At 38.8% G+C, this 18,170-nt stretch overlaps 1 protein-coding gene across 1 annotated transcript in view; it reads right to left on the bottom strand.

The window, feature by feature from the left end:
* Window positions 1-18,170, bottom strand: part of LOC135462098 (tubby-related protein 4-like) — an 81,290-nt gene that overhangs the window by 22,235 nt on the left and 40,885 nt on the right. The window contains exons 4-7 of the mRNA XM_064739457.1: window positions 7,781-7,945; window positions 6,039-6,216; window positions 2,556-2,672; window positions 494-636 (exon numbers count right to left, since the gene is read on the bottom strand). Of these exons, the coding sequence (XP_064595527.1) occupies window positions 494-636; window positions 2,556-2,672; window positions 6,039-6,216; window positions 7,781-7,945 (603 nt within the window). The remainder of the gene's footprint in view (window positions 1-493; window positions 637-2,555; window positions 2,673-6,038; window positions 6,217-7,780; window positions 7,946-18,170) is intronic.

The raw sequence follows: 18,170 nt of genomic DNA, 5'->3' as shown, positions 1-18,170 counted from the left end.
TTTATCTGATACACACTTCATTTGAACATTTTCCATGCATTTCAGTGAAGCACCATTATCGATGGTGTACTTGATCATCTGGATCCCGTCTTTATATAAGTACTGAGAATTTTCACCCCTTTAAACAAGTAAATAACTGGAACTTTGCGGGCAATGTTATCGATAAGATAACGATAAAGATAACGATATGAAGCATTCACGACTTATCTCATTCTGTTATCACTGAGTCAGTTTATACTTCATTCTTACCTTACATGTACATTTAACATGTTTACTGAAATATCAGAATCTGCCACAGTAAATGAAACTGTTCTTGATATAAATAACGCAATCCCAGAATATTTTCTCCTCAGGCAGGTTTGTTGGAACCCTGACTAATTACCCACAAGAGAACACTGATTTACACAGAGAAAGTGGATCTATATTGAATGGGTAATATAAGTAAAAATACTGAAGCAATCAGTCTCCAAATCTGTCCCTCAGCATGGCATACCTGAGTGGGGACAAGTATTTTGTAGGTGAGGTTTCCATCACTGGAGTAGAAGTGGATCTCACTTTTACAGTGGAGGTTAGGCAAGCGGACAAAACCCCCTACTGCCAGGAACTCCCCACAATTGGACCAGTCCAACTTTAAACCTGAAGCGAAAGCATTTAAATATACATGAAAGGCGCCAGAGAAAAATAGGAGAATTTCTTTCACTGGTTGCCTTTGAAGCACAAAGCCATGGTGATCAATCATTCTTCACTGGAATAGGATAGATAAAAATATGGGAATTTAAAACTCTAACGAGAAACTGTACTCATTGTACTAATTGTCTATACTAATTATGATAGATGCATACATTTATATGATTTGTTTTAGGCTCAGAGTCAAGATTAATTGTTCTTTTTTAGTATTCTAGAAACATACCTGTAAGCATTTTCAAGTAATGATAATTCTGGGACAGACATGAAGAAAAACATACCTGTGAGCAAAGTACTGCTAATTCTTGGACAGAGACTGAAATACATGTGAGCACTGTACTGATAATTCTGAGACAGAGACAGAAGTGCAAGTCAGCATTGTTCTGATAATTCTGGGACAGAGACAGATGTGCATGTGAGCATTGTTCTGATAATTCTGGGACAGAGACAGAAATACATGTGAGCATTGTTCTGATAATTCTGGGACAGAGACAGAAATACATGTGAGCATTGTTCTGATAATTCTGGGACGGAGCCAGAAATACATGTGAGCATTGTTCTGATAATTCTGGGACAGAGACAGATGTGCATGTGAGCATTGTTCTGATAATTCTGGGACAGAGACAGATGTGCATGTGAGCATTGTTCTGATAATTCTGGGACGGAGCCAGAAATACATGTGAGCACTGTACTGATAATTCTGGGACAGAGACAGATGTGCATGCGATCATTGTTCTGATAATTCTGGGACAGAGACAGAAATACATGTCAGCATTGTTCTGATAATTCTGGGACAGAGACAGATGTGTATGTGAGCAATGTTCTGATAATTCTGGGACAGAGACAGATGTGCATGTGAGCATTGTACTGATAATTCTGGGACAGAGACAGATGTGCATGCGATCACTGTTCTGATAATTCTGGGACAGAGACAGAAATACATGTGAGCACTGTACTGATAATTCTGGGACAGAGACAGATGTGCATGTGAGCAATGTTCTGATAATTCTGGGACAGAGACAGAAATACATGTGAGCATTGTTCTGATAATTCTGGGACAGAGACAGATGTGCATGTGAGCATTGTTCTGATAATTCTGGGACAGAGACAGAAATACATGTGAGCATTGTTCTGATAATTCTGGGACAGAGACAGATGTGCATGCGATCACTGTTCTGATAATTCTGGGACAGAGACAGAAATACATGTGAGCACTGTACTGATAATTCTGGGACAGAGACAGATGTGCATGTGAGCATTGTTCTGATAATTCTGGGACAGAGACAGAAATACATGTGAGCATTGTTCTGATAATTCTGGGACAGAGACAGATGTGCATGCGATCACTGTTCTGATAATTCTGGGACAGAGACAGAAATACATGTGAGCACTGTACTGATAATTCTGGGACAGAAACAGAACTACATGTGAGCATTGTACTGTTAGCATTGGGACAGAGTAAGAAGTGCGTGTGAGCGTGAGCAGTGTACTGATAATCCTGGGACAGAGACAGAAGTGTATGTGTGCACTGTACTGATAAGTCTAGGACAGAAATACATGTGAGCATTGTACTGATAATTTTGGGAGAGAGACAGAAGTGCATGTGAGCGTGAGCAGTGTACTGATAATTCTGGGACAGAGACAGAAGTGCATGCAATCATTGTTCTGATTAGTATGGGACAGAGTCAGAAATACATGTCAGCACTGTACTGATAATTCTGGGACAGAGACACATGTGTATGTGAGCACTGTTCTGATAATTCTGGGACAGAGAGAGAAATGCATGAGAGCAATGTACTGATAATTCTGGGACAGAGATAGAAATACATGTGAGCATTGTACTGATAGTTCTGGGACAGAGACAGACATACCTGTGAGCATAGTATTGATAATTCTGGGACAGACATCGTCATAACTGGACATGAGGAAGATAGCACCATGTTTAAAGCAGATGGCGAGTCGAGGGTCTCGTTGTGATGAGGTAGTATCTACAAACAAAAAAGATTTTAACTTTATAGAGATCAGCACAATTTTTATGTATGTTCATATACCGAGTAATAATAGTTAAAGCCATAATAAAGCCAAAATAAAAGGTGAAACTTCCTAATACCTGATAATATGATTTTAAGTGACAACACTCAACAAAAGCAAGTTATAAAAACAAAACTTGCATTCAATCAATGCATAGAGTATGCAGTTCCAAAAGCAACAGAAAATGAAATATTTGCACATTTTAACAACTGTGTTAATTATTAAAATAGAAGTACATGTAGAAAAGCCATATACGGGCTGAGGGAATGTGTGCATGCACAGGCAAGTTTAATGGTTCATGTATGAAAACATTCAACTGCGGGCTTTCCAGATATATTACCAAAACAAATGTCTTGACCCACAGTACAAGACAAAGCAAGGGAGAGACAGACATGCCTCCACCTTTATTCATTTTTCATGTACCATAATTAGAACATTACAACATAGAGCAGCACTACAGCACTACAAGTTCTGTCATTACCACAACGAAGTGATGTAGTGGAAATGATGTCACCAGTTTACTAATGGTAGGGCTATTTGGGACAACATGGTAGGGCTATTTGGGACAAAATGGTAGAGCTATTTGTCCCTCTCTCAACACAACAGTGTTTAGATAAACCGCTGTCAGAATATCAATATTTTTGAAATATTTTATTCCCAAACCCTTCCAAGAGCATTATTCGAAAGATTCATATGATCTTGTTTAATAAGATTTTTTTTACCCTATCACATATGTTCTACCATGGCGTAAAGCGATGATTTCAAGTCACCAAGGGATGTCACTCAGTTGTTGCAACATTAAAACCTGCATATTGTTTTACACATCTAGTTTCATTCCCAAGTCATATGCTTCCATCTGATGCCTCCTTGAATATCATCCACACACATTTTGCAGCTACACTAAAGAACCAGTTAACAATAAAATGTTCTGAACTGATTTAATGTCAAATATTTATTGTGTTTTCAGATAGGATGCATTCCTCTAAATAACTACAGTGACATTTATGGGGCCTCTCCGGAATGGCAGGATGCTCTCAACAAACCAGTCATTGGTGCAGAATTTGGGCAGGTTTGGCTAAAGAAGAGATCATCCCATAATATGACAGTAAACTACCACATCTGTCCTTCAAATATGCATGTACAATTAAAAAATACATTTTCAGAGGCAAACAAAGGTCACAACATATTACTTTTGGTCCTAAAACTAAAACAGTAGATTTTGACCTTCTCTTACCAGTAGATTTTCAAATTTCTTTTTTAAGATAAATAGAATTCTCAGAATTAGACAAACTTTAGTAATGAAGTCATGTTCAAAATTCCAGGTCAAACACGGTACACACTTGGATTACATGTGAACATGTGGCCTTATTCGTGGAATGCTTTATCATGGCAGAATTCTTTGGGATAAATACCACTTCAGACACAACTCAGAATTTGTTCAAAGAAACTAATATTTTAATCCATCCCACAAGGTGTGTATTTGTTGAATGCCTTAATGAAAATTCTAAACTTCGCTTAACTCTGACAGTGGATTTTCAGCCTTTCAGCAGACATCTACATGTATATTTTATGTGGCATCCTGCTGAGCTATCATTCCTTCTGCATGCAAGGACAATCAAGTGTTTAAGTAACATTTATATATATATATATATATATACATATATATGCATGTGAGTCTAAACATGACCTGATCAGCTTATACCACACGTCAGACATGTGAAAACTGCTTGTTGCGTGTTCACCACTACTGCTAGCTGTCACAATGAATTTTTGCCTGGGTGAAAAAGTTCTGACATTTAGACTCTTCCATCACACATATATATGGGGAAATCCCCTACAAAGTGACTTCAGTGGCTGCCTGCGATATACCCATGAGGGTGGTAATATATTTGGGCTGAGCTTCTGGGGAAGAAGCCCCAGACCTCATTATAACCCATCGTTACTTTTGCTGACAGCTAATTCTCCCATGGTGTTTTCAGGAATCCGTACCTACGCTGTGAGTGTATGGAATAATGAACATCAAATACAGAGTTTTGGTTCAGAATACAGACGGAAGCCCACCACAAAGTCAACATCTGCTGGTGATAACAAAGTCAATTCATCTGAATTACTCTTTCACCTTATTTCTTAAATACAAAACAGTTTTTTCATGCATATTTCTGGTTTAATGTTCATTCATAAAACTAACTACATGTTGTGACAGGATTTCACAAACCATGAGACATATCAAGACACACACCCACATACGCTGCTCATGCTGTATTTACAGTCATACCCAACAATCTGGCAATGAAGAAATCAATTACCAAGGTTCTTTGAAAAAAAATTTGATAAAATACTATGTACTACAGGCATGACCCAGGTGGACACTGAACTCATGAAAATCTCCTGCATTTTAAAATGTTTGAAGTGGATATAGTTAAACCTGCAGTCAGCCATGTTGATTACAGACAAGCAGAACAAAATATGTCATCATGCAATCAATCACTCAGCCATAATTTCTGGATTTGATTTCATTATTGCCTGACACCATATTGAAGAATTTTTCACTTACATGGTAGAGGTCAGTTTTATCAAAGGAAGACAACAGAGTGGCTTAGGCGTAATCGTCTGTTACTTTTGAATCACAATCTGATCGGTTAGGGTCTCTAACGCTCGTCATTTTCAAACTGTATCTAATACCGCTTAACCTGGGGCTAGGGGCCGTAAAGGTAGCCATGCTAATTACATCAGCATGATGCCTTTATGAACATTTGCCATTAAAGCGCGACTGAGATACTTGTTTAATTGTTATTTGACATGGAACTCATTCACGGACTACGAATTTGAACTCTGATATGGAATTCATGCCTGGAATATTCATTGTCTGCCCGGCATCATTGAAAACTGATGACCGCTCCTCTCTTGTGTGTTACCGGCTTTATTTCTTATTTGTATAATTTCTTACATACCTTTGTCTTTGGGAGTTAGTGTTAAACGTTGTTTTGGAAATGGATCTTGCGATTATCGACTTGGAACGCCCTTTACGGACTACGAATGGTATATGAATGTCGGACTTGACGCTCACATTTAGGGTAATTTTCTGACCTTTGCAAAGTTACTGACAAACTTTCCTGCATGTCACATGCAGATATGCACATCACCATTTTGGTGAAAGACATAGGTGGTCTTCAATGCAGGCTGTCACCAAGGCCCCTACAAACAGTGAGAGAGAGGAGTAATCTACACATATCCCTGTCCAAGGCTGGGTATCAACCCACACCTCCTGACGACAACTTGAGGTGCTGAAATAACATGTTCTAATGAGAGCGGAATTTACTCACCTGATGGGGAGGATGTTTTCTTGATGTTCTTATCACTGTCTGATTCATCCATATTGAACTTTTCACATGACCACATCATGGTGGTGATTTCCATGCCCTCATGGATGGTGACCTGAACCAGCATGGCACCTGATGAGCTCATCACAACCACCTGACCGTCCGTTGTTCCAAACATCACCTGACACACAACAACGGGAAACTTGATCGTATTAATACTAACATATCTCCAAAAATATTTTATTTATTTAATTGATGTTCTATGCCACACTTAAGAATATTTCACTTATACAATGGCGGCCAGCACAATGGTGGGAGGAAACTGGGCAAAGCCTGGAGGAAACCAATATTACTGTGCTCTACAAAGATAAATACTTCCAAACATCATAAGCCTAGTCAGGTTTACTACCTATACCCCAGTAATCTGACTACACAGTTGCCAGACACATACCTAGTATCTGACTACACATTTGCCAGACACATACCTGGCATCTGACTACAAAGTTGTCAAACACATACATGGTATCTGATTATACAGATGCCAGAAACATATCAGACTACACAGTTGCCAGACACATATCTGGTATCTGACTACACAGTTGCCAGACACATATCTGGTTTCTGACTACACAGTTGCCACATAACTAGTCTCTGACTACTCAGTTGCCAGACACATACCTGGTCTCTGACTACACAGTTGCCAGACACATACCTAGTCTATGACTCCACAGCTGCCAGACATACACCTGGTCTCTGGTTACACAGTTGCAAGACACATACCTGGTCTCTGTCTACACAGTTGCCAGACACATACCTGGTCTCTGACTACACAGCTGTCAGATACATACCTGATCTCTGACTACACAGCTGCCAGACATATACCTGGTCTCTGGCTACACAGCTGCCAGATACCTGGTCTCTGACTACACAGTTGCCAAACATATACCTGGTCTCTGACTACACAGTTGCCAGATACATACCTGGTCTCTGACTACACAGTTGCCAGACACATACCTGGCCTCTGACTAAACAACAGAAAAATATGTACCCTCTGATCATCACAGTTCAAATGTCACAGGTTATAGAATATGTATGTATGCATGGAGTTTAGTGCCATACTCATTTTTTGGTCATATGACAACATGGAGTCATTAGGTGTGTGTCATATACTGTCTTATTATGGCAGGGCGAGTCCATGCCATCACTGAAATATCATGCCAAAGATACCAGACTTGACATCCTTCCAATAACATTATACTGACACCAGCCCTACCTGTCCTCTTTCCCTGCTTGCTCTAACCTTGAAAGAAGCGTGGCAGCAACAAGTGCCATTTTGGGAAGCCGTGTTTGATTCCTGGTCTCCTGATCAAGATGCATATGCTTTAGACCACCAGAGCAATTCACACACACAGGTTATGGGGGATTCATCGAGGTTTACTACCTGCAATCCCTCAGTGCACAACTTACATACCTTTTGATCATCAAAAGTCACTTCTCACAGGTTATGGAGGCATCATCCTGGCTTACTTCCCATCTCCAAAATGCCTTACACAAATGACTTACCTTCTGATCATCAAAGTTCAGATCTCACTGATTATGGAGGAGTTATCAAGACTTACCTGGCTCTTACCCCCAGTACTCGGTCCACCCCCAATTTACGCAGGTCCCTGACTACACAAGTGACATGGTTTCTGACAATCAGGAGTCTGATCTTACAGATACACAACTGACATACACATATGTACCTTCTGGTCATCAGGAGCCCAGATTCCACAGGTTATGGAAGAGTCATCCAGGTTTAACATGGAGGACCAGTACCTCTGCCCAGCAACTGAGCCCACCAAAACAAAACCATCCCGGTAACAAATCAGTGCCATACGTCCATCATGAGACCAGGCAAAGTCAGTCACCTGCAAACACAAAGGCACAATTCACAGGAAATTTCTCAATTATATATGTAAAACAAATTCCACCTTTAATTTAATTCTTTCATACTAATTTTGTTTTTCCCAGGTAGGCCTGCACTTCTCTGCTTGAGCATTATGATGTAGCAGTTCATGATGGTAGGTTAAAGTTAGCTGTTGATTTATTTCTGTTAATATTAAATTTATCTTACAATTTATAATTTTTTCCTAAAAAAAATCATTTGATTTTATATTCATGTTTTATTTTTCGCTCTCCTGGGCATAAGTTATTAAAATACTACTAACTTTACCAATTTGGCGATTTGTGAATTAAGTCCTTGGCTCTGGTCCGATGCTCGACTACACATGTAGCATAACAGCTTTGTAAGTAGTGCAATATACTGTAATTTTTCAACCTTTTCACACATTTGCAAGGTGTTTATTCAAGCATATTCTGAAAGCATCATTCTCTGTATACTTATAAAATTATACATCTGTGAAGCCCTGAAATTGGCAAGCCCAACCAATACTTTTTTTTCTCCAAAATCAAATTAAAATATGCATAAACTGCACTGAAAGTTGATCTTTCACATGCGAAAAGGTTGAGGAAGTAGAGTATGCATATTGTTTAGCACAATACTCAAGAGTTTAGCTTTGTAGATGGTGTAGGAAAATGTATATTAATGTACAAGTACTATTCACGATGATTTTATTTATTTATTTATTTGATTGGTGTTTTACACCGTACTCAAGAATATTTCACTTATACGACGGCGGCCAGCATTATGGTGGGAGGAAACCGGGCACAGCCCAGGGGAAACCCACAACCATCCGCAGGTTGCGGCCGACCTTCCAACTTACGGCCGGAGAGGAAGCCAGCATGAGCTGGACTTGAACTCACAGCGACCGCATTGGTGAGAGGCTTCTGGGTCATTACGCTGCGCTAGCCCGCTAACCAACTGAGCCACGGAGGCCCCCTTTCCACGATGGCATTATGTAATTATAAGATAAGGGTTACATGTACAGATCTAGTACTGGTTGATTCATGTCCATGCACCAGTTAATGAGATAAAAAAATGGACAAAGGAAGCCAAGCAAAATGATAAATATCTTAAAGTACTGAAGAAATAACCAGATTTTTCCTGCTAATCATAAAGGATGATTCACGTATGCATTGACACACAAAACATTAACAATGATCCCCACTGCTAGTTCTGCTGGGTTGCTTGCTATGGTAAGATGTACAAAATCTGAAATAGCCTACAGTAGAGTTGCATAAAGACAGCCAAACCTTCCAGGAAACAACTGAAAAGTGCATGTTGATTTCAGAAATTCAACAAAAAAAATTTATTCCGAGATGCATAATCTTGCAGGGAGAGGTAAACTAAAAATTAATTAAGACGTGAGTTCAGGCGAACCCAATATATGCCTGATCAAATATATTCCTACATGTATTTAATATATATACAGTACATAAGAAAAAGTCATTGATAGTGACCATTCTAAAAAAGCTACCATCTGGGTGGTACCTAAATGACTAAAACAGCTGAATTGAATATCAATAAGGTATAAGATAATGTTGCCATTATCAGAAGCCATTTTATCCAAATGAGACTCGAAATCACCAATCAATGGTGGTCCCCTAACACACACAAATACATTACATGTACATGAATAATAAAGCCACTGCATGTTAGCATGTATAAGCAAAGTACATGTACATGTATATAAGCCCAGAACCTGACATGTTCTCTGTGAGATTGCAGAGGAAATTGCCAAGACCACAGAGGGATATCATGCCCTAGCTGGCAAATGTGACATCAGGATCTATAGGGTGAGATTATGATAACATTGCATGCCTCAGAGAAGTTAGACCATTTCACTTGCCCTTCTGGGGTCTGACGCCTGTCAAATCACACTTACAGAAAGAGGCTCCTAATTATGCCTACATGCAAAGAGATGGATGGTTCTTGAATAAATTTTGCTCGGCTCACATTCACAGAAATACACTGTAAACATGAAGTACATGTATGAATGTGCTGAGGCCAGGACTTGCGATGGTTGTCTGGTGAATGAGAAACAAATCACCACTCAATAATCCATCTAGAGGACTGGACTGGACGTCTGGAAGACTTCAACAGTCTGTATGTCTCCACTACATAAATGCTGGATTTCCACAGATAAGGGCTTCTTGAATAAATTTATATCAAATATCATAGCACGTATAGCACATATATACCGGTAACTTCCTACCAGTCTGAATGTATGAATCAAACAGTAAAACAGCACTACCAAGTGCATTTCGATTTACAAGCAAATAGCAAGTCAATCCCTTTGAGGAATATTTTGATATTCTTTTCCATCCATGAAACACTGGAATTGTGATTGTGCTGTCGGCGGGCAACAATAATGACTGTCTTCGTGAAACTGATACTGTTACCTGCTTCCAGAGCTAGCTGAGCATGGATACAAATCATACAGAGTTGAATGGAAATAGAGCTGTCTGGCAACCTTGAAAACAACAAATTAAAGTAAATACAAGCACACACATCCATATATATGTACAGTGTACACACCATTCTAAGGTCTAGAGAAAAAGAACACCCAAATATCAGATCAACATGTACAACTGTCCCATACCATCTGTAGCTATATGTAAAACTAAACTCCAGTGTTGGCTGAGAAATCAGGGAAACATCACCAGGTATATGACAAAGAAAGCTTTCCATCAGCCATTCCATATTCATTGGCTGATGATGATTAATGAGGTACAAAATGAAGGAAACATTCCATGATCAGGTGATTTTTAGGTAAATGTCGTAGTGTGCATACCATAATCAGGCGGTCATCAGGTAAATGTCCAGGTATGCATTCCATATTCAGGTCGTCATCAGGTAAATGTCCTAGTATGCATTCCATATTCAGGTCGTCATCAGGTAAATGTCCAAGTATGCATTCCATATTCAGGTGGTCATCAGGTAAATGTCCTAGTATGCATTCCATATTCAGGTGGTCAGCAGGTACATGTCCAAGTATGCATTCCATATTCAGGTGGTCATCAGGTACATGTCCTAGTATGCATTCCATATTCAGGTGGTCAGCAGGTACATGTCCAAGTATACATTCCATATTCAGGTGGTCATCAGGTAAATGTCCTAGTATGCATTCTATAGTCAGGTGGTCATCAGGCAAATATCCATGTATGCATTCCACAATCAGGTAGTCATCAGGTAAATGTCCAAGTATGCATTCCATATTCAGGTGGTCATCAGGCAAATGTCCAAGTATGCATTCCATAATCAGGTGGTCATCAGGCAAATATCCAAGTATGCATTCCATAATCAGGTGGTCATCAGGTAAATGTCCAAGTATGCATTCCATAGTCAGGTGGTCATCAGGCAAATATCCATGTATGCATTCCATAATCAGGTGGTCATCAGGTAAATGTCCAAGTATGCATCCTATAGTCAGGTGGTCATCAGGTAAATGTCCAAGTATGCATTCCATAATCAGGTGGTCATCAGGCAAATATCCAAGTATACATTCCATAATCAGGTGGTCATCAGGCAAATGTCCAAGTATGCATTCCATAATCAGGTGGTCATCAGGTAAATGTCCAAGTATGCATTCCATAGTCAGGTGGTCATCAGGTAAATGTCCAAGTATGCATTCCATAATCAGGTGGTCATCAGGTAAATGTCCAAGTATACATTCCATAATCAGGTGGTCATGAGGTAAATGTACAAAGATGAATTACATAATCAGCTGTCACCAAGGACACTTCCAAGAATTATTTATTTGATTTGTGTTTGTGTTTTATACTGTATTCAAGAACATTTCACTTGTACAATGGCAGCCAGCATTATGGTAGAAGGAAAAAAGGCAGAGCCTGTGGGAAACCAACCAACATCTACATGTTGCTGGCATGTATGGCCAGAGAAAAAAACAGCATGAGCTGGACTTGATCCATAATCAGGTCGTCATGACTAAATCAGATGATGTAGGAAACATTCTATGATCAGGTGGTCATCAGGTAAACGTCCATAATCAGATGGTCATCAGGCAAACGTCCATGATCAGGCGGTGATCACATAAACATCCATGATCCAGTGGTCATCGCGTCAAAGTCCATGATCAGGTGGTCATCAGGCAAACGTCCATGACTAGGTGGCCATCAGGCAAACGTCCATGATCAGGTGGTCATCAGGCAAACGTCCATGATTAGGTGGCCATCAGGCAAACGTCCATGATCAGGTGGTCATCAGGCAAACGTCCATGATCAGGTGGTCATCAGGCAAACGTCCATGATCAGGTGGTCATCAGGCAAACGTCCATGATTAGGTGGCCATCAGGCAAACGTCCATGATTAGGTGGCCATCAGGCAAACGTCCATGATCAGGTGGTCATCAGGCAAACGTCCATGATCAGGTGGTCATCATCAGGCATGTGGTCATCAGGAAATGTCCAAGATCAGGTGGTCATCAGGCAAACGTTTATCATCAGGTGGTCATCTGGCAAATGTCCGTCATCAGGTAAACGTCCACGACCAAGTGGTCATCATCAGGTGGTCATCAGGTAAACATCCATGATCCGGTGTCCATCAGGCAAACGTCCATCATCAGGTGGTCATCCGGCAAACGTCCATCATCAGGTGGTCATCCAGCAAACGTCTATCATCAGGTGGTCATCCAGCAAGCGTCTATCATCAGGTGGTCATCAGGCAGACGTCCAAGTATACCTTCCATAATTAAGTGTGGAAAGAAGCTGTCCTTAATCATGGAATCATCACATGTTATGTCCAATAAACCAAATTCATTTCATAATCAAGTGATGATCAGGTGATTCTTTAATGGTTTCACCGTCAATTGATCACTGCATGTATATGGCTTTTTACAGTGTTTTATATTAATGTGATCAACGGGTGATGTGACATTTGAATTGTTCTACAATATGGAGGTCATAAATTATTTGCTGCTTGATGTTCCATGATGGTATCAGTCGTACAAGCATATGGCCCTAGATGTTTTCCATATAAACAAACACATACATGGTTTTACATGTCTCATAATACAGTAATCGTGTGTAATGTAGCTTTTGGACTATTGGTCTCATAATGCTTAATCAGGTGACCCAGAAATTGGCATAAAAAAGTTTCTTGTCAGCTGGGGGACCATGTCAGCAGGTTGACCCGAATTTTTACAAGGATCAGTAGTTTCCTCCACCAATAAACTCTAATACATCACATAAATTAAATAAAACATCAATCAAGTAAAAGAATAACTCTTGTTTAATTCTTCAACCTTAGCCATGTATGATTACACAATAGACTGTGCATTAATCCAAGCTGAGAAACTTACCTGAGAACCCACGCCTACTGCTTATTGTTAGTATTTTCACAATGCATTAAAAACACCAGCCTAGTGTATACATAATTCAGTTTTATAACACTCATACAAAATTATGGCCTGAAAAAAAATGGTATCTTGCAGGTACTACGTTTTTTTTCTTTTTAGAAAATCCTCCAATTCATGGTATACATGTAATAACTTAAAGACCACCCAAAATCAAATATATACTGGATGTCAGTATTGTACATCATATGTGGGTTGCATTGATGTGAAGTCCATCACAATGTGATGCCATCAAGTCCCAAAGGCTCAATTTTGCCTGACTTAGTGTCCCTGTAGCCTAAAATTAGCCTCAGTTAACAGTCACATAACTGTTATCTTGTTTTGCTGTGTCCACCAATGGCTCATCTGTCAAAGGCATTTATGCTGTGACCAAATACAAAGGGCTTGGCCAAAGGACTGAATCAATACCATACACTCAGCTATACATTATTCAACCGTCTGAACTCTGTGATTTGTGGCGTTCAGGTCACCTAGAGGATTGGTACTCTACCGGGGCGACAGATGCACAGGAAGAAACCTGATATGGCAGCTGTCAATATAAAGCTTCCACATTCTTCTGAAGGCTTGCAAAACTAGGTACACAATTCCTTACAGAGAATGATGCCTGCACAATGGGGTATCTTTTCACACTCAACGGTGACATGAATTAATACCGAATTGATAACTGTATTCTTGAAATACAAGAGAACTACATCACCAGTTTGCTCTCTACCAAGCAGCCTGGGCCCAAATTATTTATTTCATGAAGTTTTCACTCATACAACAGCAGTCAGTTTTATGGGTGAAGGACATGGAAATCTCCCTAATGAACATTTCCAAATACAACATAAGATATGTACATCATATTAGCTACAGACAAGTAGTTTTTAATGAATATTAGATATATTGTGCAGATGGCCACAATTGTACCGCTTACCAAGTCTTGTCACCAATAAAACACTAGTAATGGGAAGGGAAGGGTGGGGGGGGGGGTGATTTATAGATTACCTGTCCAAGGCCATGCAGTACTGAAACTATATGCAGTGCTTGAAAAGCAAGCTTTAACCACCAGACCACGGCTATCTCCCATGGGATCAAATTGCTTTACACTGGAACGTTTCCCCATTTAACAAATGAAAACAAAACAGCGTTGTGTAACATGCATGGATGCATCATTTACAGTGTAAAGCCATGATTTGTAATATGAAACATTAAGTAATCACCTGAGCAGGCACATCTGATAATGTACATGTTCACGCAAGTTGCTATGGCTAAAGCTGATAATGCATATATACCTCGTGTAATTGGGGACATGGGGTTCAATCAAATACACCCCAGAGGAACTGTCTTAATGCCTACACAAAGAAATTCTGGCAGAATGTGTATCCATCATCATACATGTACATCTTCAACATTTCAGCAGGGTATTGGACGGGTAAGATCTTCTCAGAACATTGATTTAGCCAGAATCTGAGATCAGGGTGCTTCTTTTCCAAATTTTCTCCTACGTTAATTTGTTTTCTCAACGACACTAAGACACTTCCTTTTATAAACCTATGCGTCAGAGGCAGGTGTCCATCTATAATAGGGTGACATACATCAACCAGCACAAACATGTGGCTGGCAGAAATTACCACATTCAGTTCATCTGTCAAAATTTCCTAAAATAAAAAAAAAAAGCATGAGAAGTAGAACTTATATTACACTCATTTCATTTCCTGCCCTGCAGCAATAAGCGATCACTTTCTGAGCTCAGCAAAAAATGGAATGAGAAACTTCATTATTATCCATCAAGAGAAGGATTCCTAAAGGGCCTTTACTACCAATTATATTGTGTCCATCATTAATAATGGCAATTTTGCTACAATATTTATTGCAAATTGAGAGCATATGGCAATGATTTTACTGAAAATGAACAGGTGAATTCCGTTTCCTCTTGCTTACAATATGCAATACATAGCAATATTTGATAATGTTCTCTAACTTTACTCAAATGACACAATGAGTTAGGAAGGAAACTCTATCATAATAAATTTACAGCAAATCACTTTGCACAAACAAACAAAAAACACCCTTAAAAGTGTGAAGAGCTACAGAATATCCAAACAATACACATACATGTGCAAAGCCTGAAATATATCTCTGAAGAAGTTTTGACATTGTTAAATGATACGAGCGTTTCATTCACATCAGGTCTGTCAAATCTCAACTAATTTACAGAACAATTTACTTGCGTTCTACATGTACATTTACAAGAAAACGTCTTCTTTATTAGTTTTATTTTACCGATTCCTACATGGTTGTGATCATAAAAAGTAAATGTCCCTTAATTTACTTGCACTGTAACACTGTTTGCATGTGCAGGATGATGTGAGCTTTACCAGAACACGGCAGTAACCTCAGCAGTATTTATATACACTCTTGTAGAGACAAAATGAATTTCCCTGAATTGATAGTTAGAAGACTATAAAGAAGCATTGAAATCTAAGATTGTCCCAAGGGGCTAAAGTGCTATCAGCAATATTCTGTATTAAATCATTCTAAATCCTTATTCCCATCACAATGTGTGTTTTTCCATCACCTAGATCAATCAAACAACGCAAACTCTAAACAAGCAAATACAGTAAGATTATATGCTATAAACAGTTGGAGGTCATGCTGTTATTTACCGACTCAATCCACACTGGATTCAGAATAGTTGAATTTGCACACTTTCCAGGTTTTCAACAGCTCACAAATATATCCCTTGGAAACCTACACTTATCCACCAGCATTAAGTAGAATGCAGTGTGATAAGCAGGGTGTGAAGTCTGAAGAGATGTTTACAGTCTTGAATAAAAGCATCACAGCCATCCCCAGTTCTTTCAATTTTGGCTGCCAACCTTATCTTATCAGTGCTTATCCCTCGTTCACATTAACTGCCTTTTTAATACAGTGTACATGTATAAATATACAGGTACATGCGTGTTAATTCCATGCACTAAGAATCTGAATTCCTCAATGCTTGCTCAAATCTTCAAGCTGTCTGATTCAAGTAATCCAGTAGAGCTTCAACGCCACTGTCAAAAAAATTCTTCAAACTTCTTCAATTATCTCCAGATTTCTTCAATAAGCAATGAATTTTTAGAATATGTTTCAAGTCTATGAAATCTTATGGGATATGCACGTGTAGAGTGAGCATACAATCATGTACATGCATAGTCATGAAAAAGAGGCTGGCTTTTAAACGACTTAATTATCCAGATGCTTCAGGGTGAACTTCTCCCTTCTACAAGAAAGCCTACAACAATGGACGACCATGAGCAAATTACTAACATAAATCAGCTGTTTCATCCTTTGGATCCCACTTTACCATGATATCTTGGCAGCTGTGCCAGTCTGCAAGCTGTATCTAGTGATCATTCCCTTAATACTGGGGGCAGAGAATGAGTGTGTTTAGAAAACCACTGCAGAGATCAAAGTGTGATGAAATAAACTGCCAGCCCACAAACAAACAGACAGAACTGCCGCTGTAATGTGAATGGGGGGTCAATTCCAAGAGCCATTTCTGAGGTAAAGAAGTAGCTGATACATATCTAATGAAGATATCTATCCTCTAAAGAAGTAGGGGCTGTGAAACCTAGATGTGGAAACTCCTAAATGCACCATTCCAGTTGACGAGTATGCTGACAAGATGCATACTTGTAGTTACAACTCAACTGTAACTTCAATATCAAGATACATGTAGTTACAACAATTGTAACTTCAATATCAAGATCCTTGTAGTTACAACTCAACTGTAACATCAATATCAAGACATTAAATCAAGCCACACAAATACATTGTGACTTTTGACAAATACATTGTGACATATCTAACGAAGATTCCTCATAGCTGTAGTTACAACTCAACTGTAACTTCAATATCAAGACGTTAAATCAAAGCCATACAAATATGTTGTGAATTTTGGAAAATTTGTAACCAGTGTTAAACTACACAAGTGTAAGTACAATATTTTTAATAGACCATTATTCTGATTACATATGCTAGTTACTGAATTTATTCACTGCAGTCAAACAGTTTACAGTATATACATGTATGTACATAATGTAAAATTGTAGTTACTGCTAGATGCCTACAATACAAAGTATGGGTTAATTCAATTAAATGGCCACATTTAAGTAAGTTTATACAACGAGAAGTGATACATGTACTTCAATAAAACAGTAACTCCCAAAAAAATAAAAAGATAGTGAAGGTTAGTCCAAATACTCTTATCAATTCATTTTTTGGATCCTTTTCCTGAATGATAAGAAAAACATGCAAAAGTTCTCCTTTGTGCAAGGTAGCCATATTGTGAACCTGAATGTATAAATTAAATCTATGATCCGAAAGACTTTAAGTCATTGATCTGGTTGTCTGCACACAGAACGGTCTGTTGGCTGATATGTGGCGTTAGACACCGACAGCAAAGTGAACACACGAATGTATTGAAAGCTATTCAATCTAACTCCAAGCAGTTTGTAAAGAGCTACAGGGTTCAACTGGATGGCTGGTGTATTTGAGATGAACATGATGTATTTTTACGTATATTACGTTTAGTGAACAATTATTTAGTGAAAAATAAAAATATATGAAGTCACTAGAACTAGATCTTACATTTCTAATTATTTGAAAATCATCTTTGTTTGGGAGTTTTCTTTATTTTAAATAGTTCAACAGACAGAGTGTACTTTACATAAAATTGAGATATTGTCATAAGTCTCCATATATGGCAAGGTACACATGTTGTTAAAGTTTGATAAACAGTTCTGGACACCCCATGTTTACTTGACAGTTTATATCAGCAAAGGAATGAACTC

The sequence above is a fragment of the Liolophura sinensis genome, chromosome 1 (genome assembly GCF_032854445.1).
Source record: "Liolophura sinensis isolate JHLJ2023 chromosome 1, CUHK_Ljap_v2, whole genome shotgun sequence".
NCBI classification, from domain to species: Eukaryota; Metazoa; Mollusca; class Polyplacophora; order Chitonida; family Chitonidae; genus Liolophura; species Liolophura sinensis.
The sequence above is the reverse complement of the archived record's forward strand: the minus strand, read 5'-3'. Positions and strand labels throughout refer to the sequence as shown.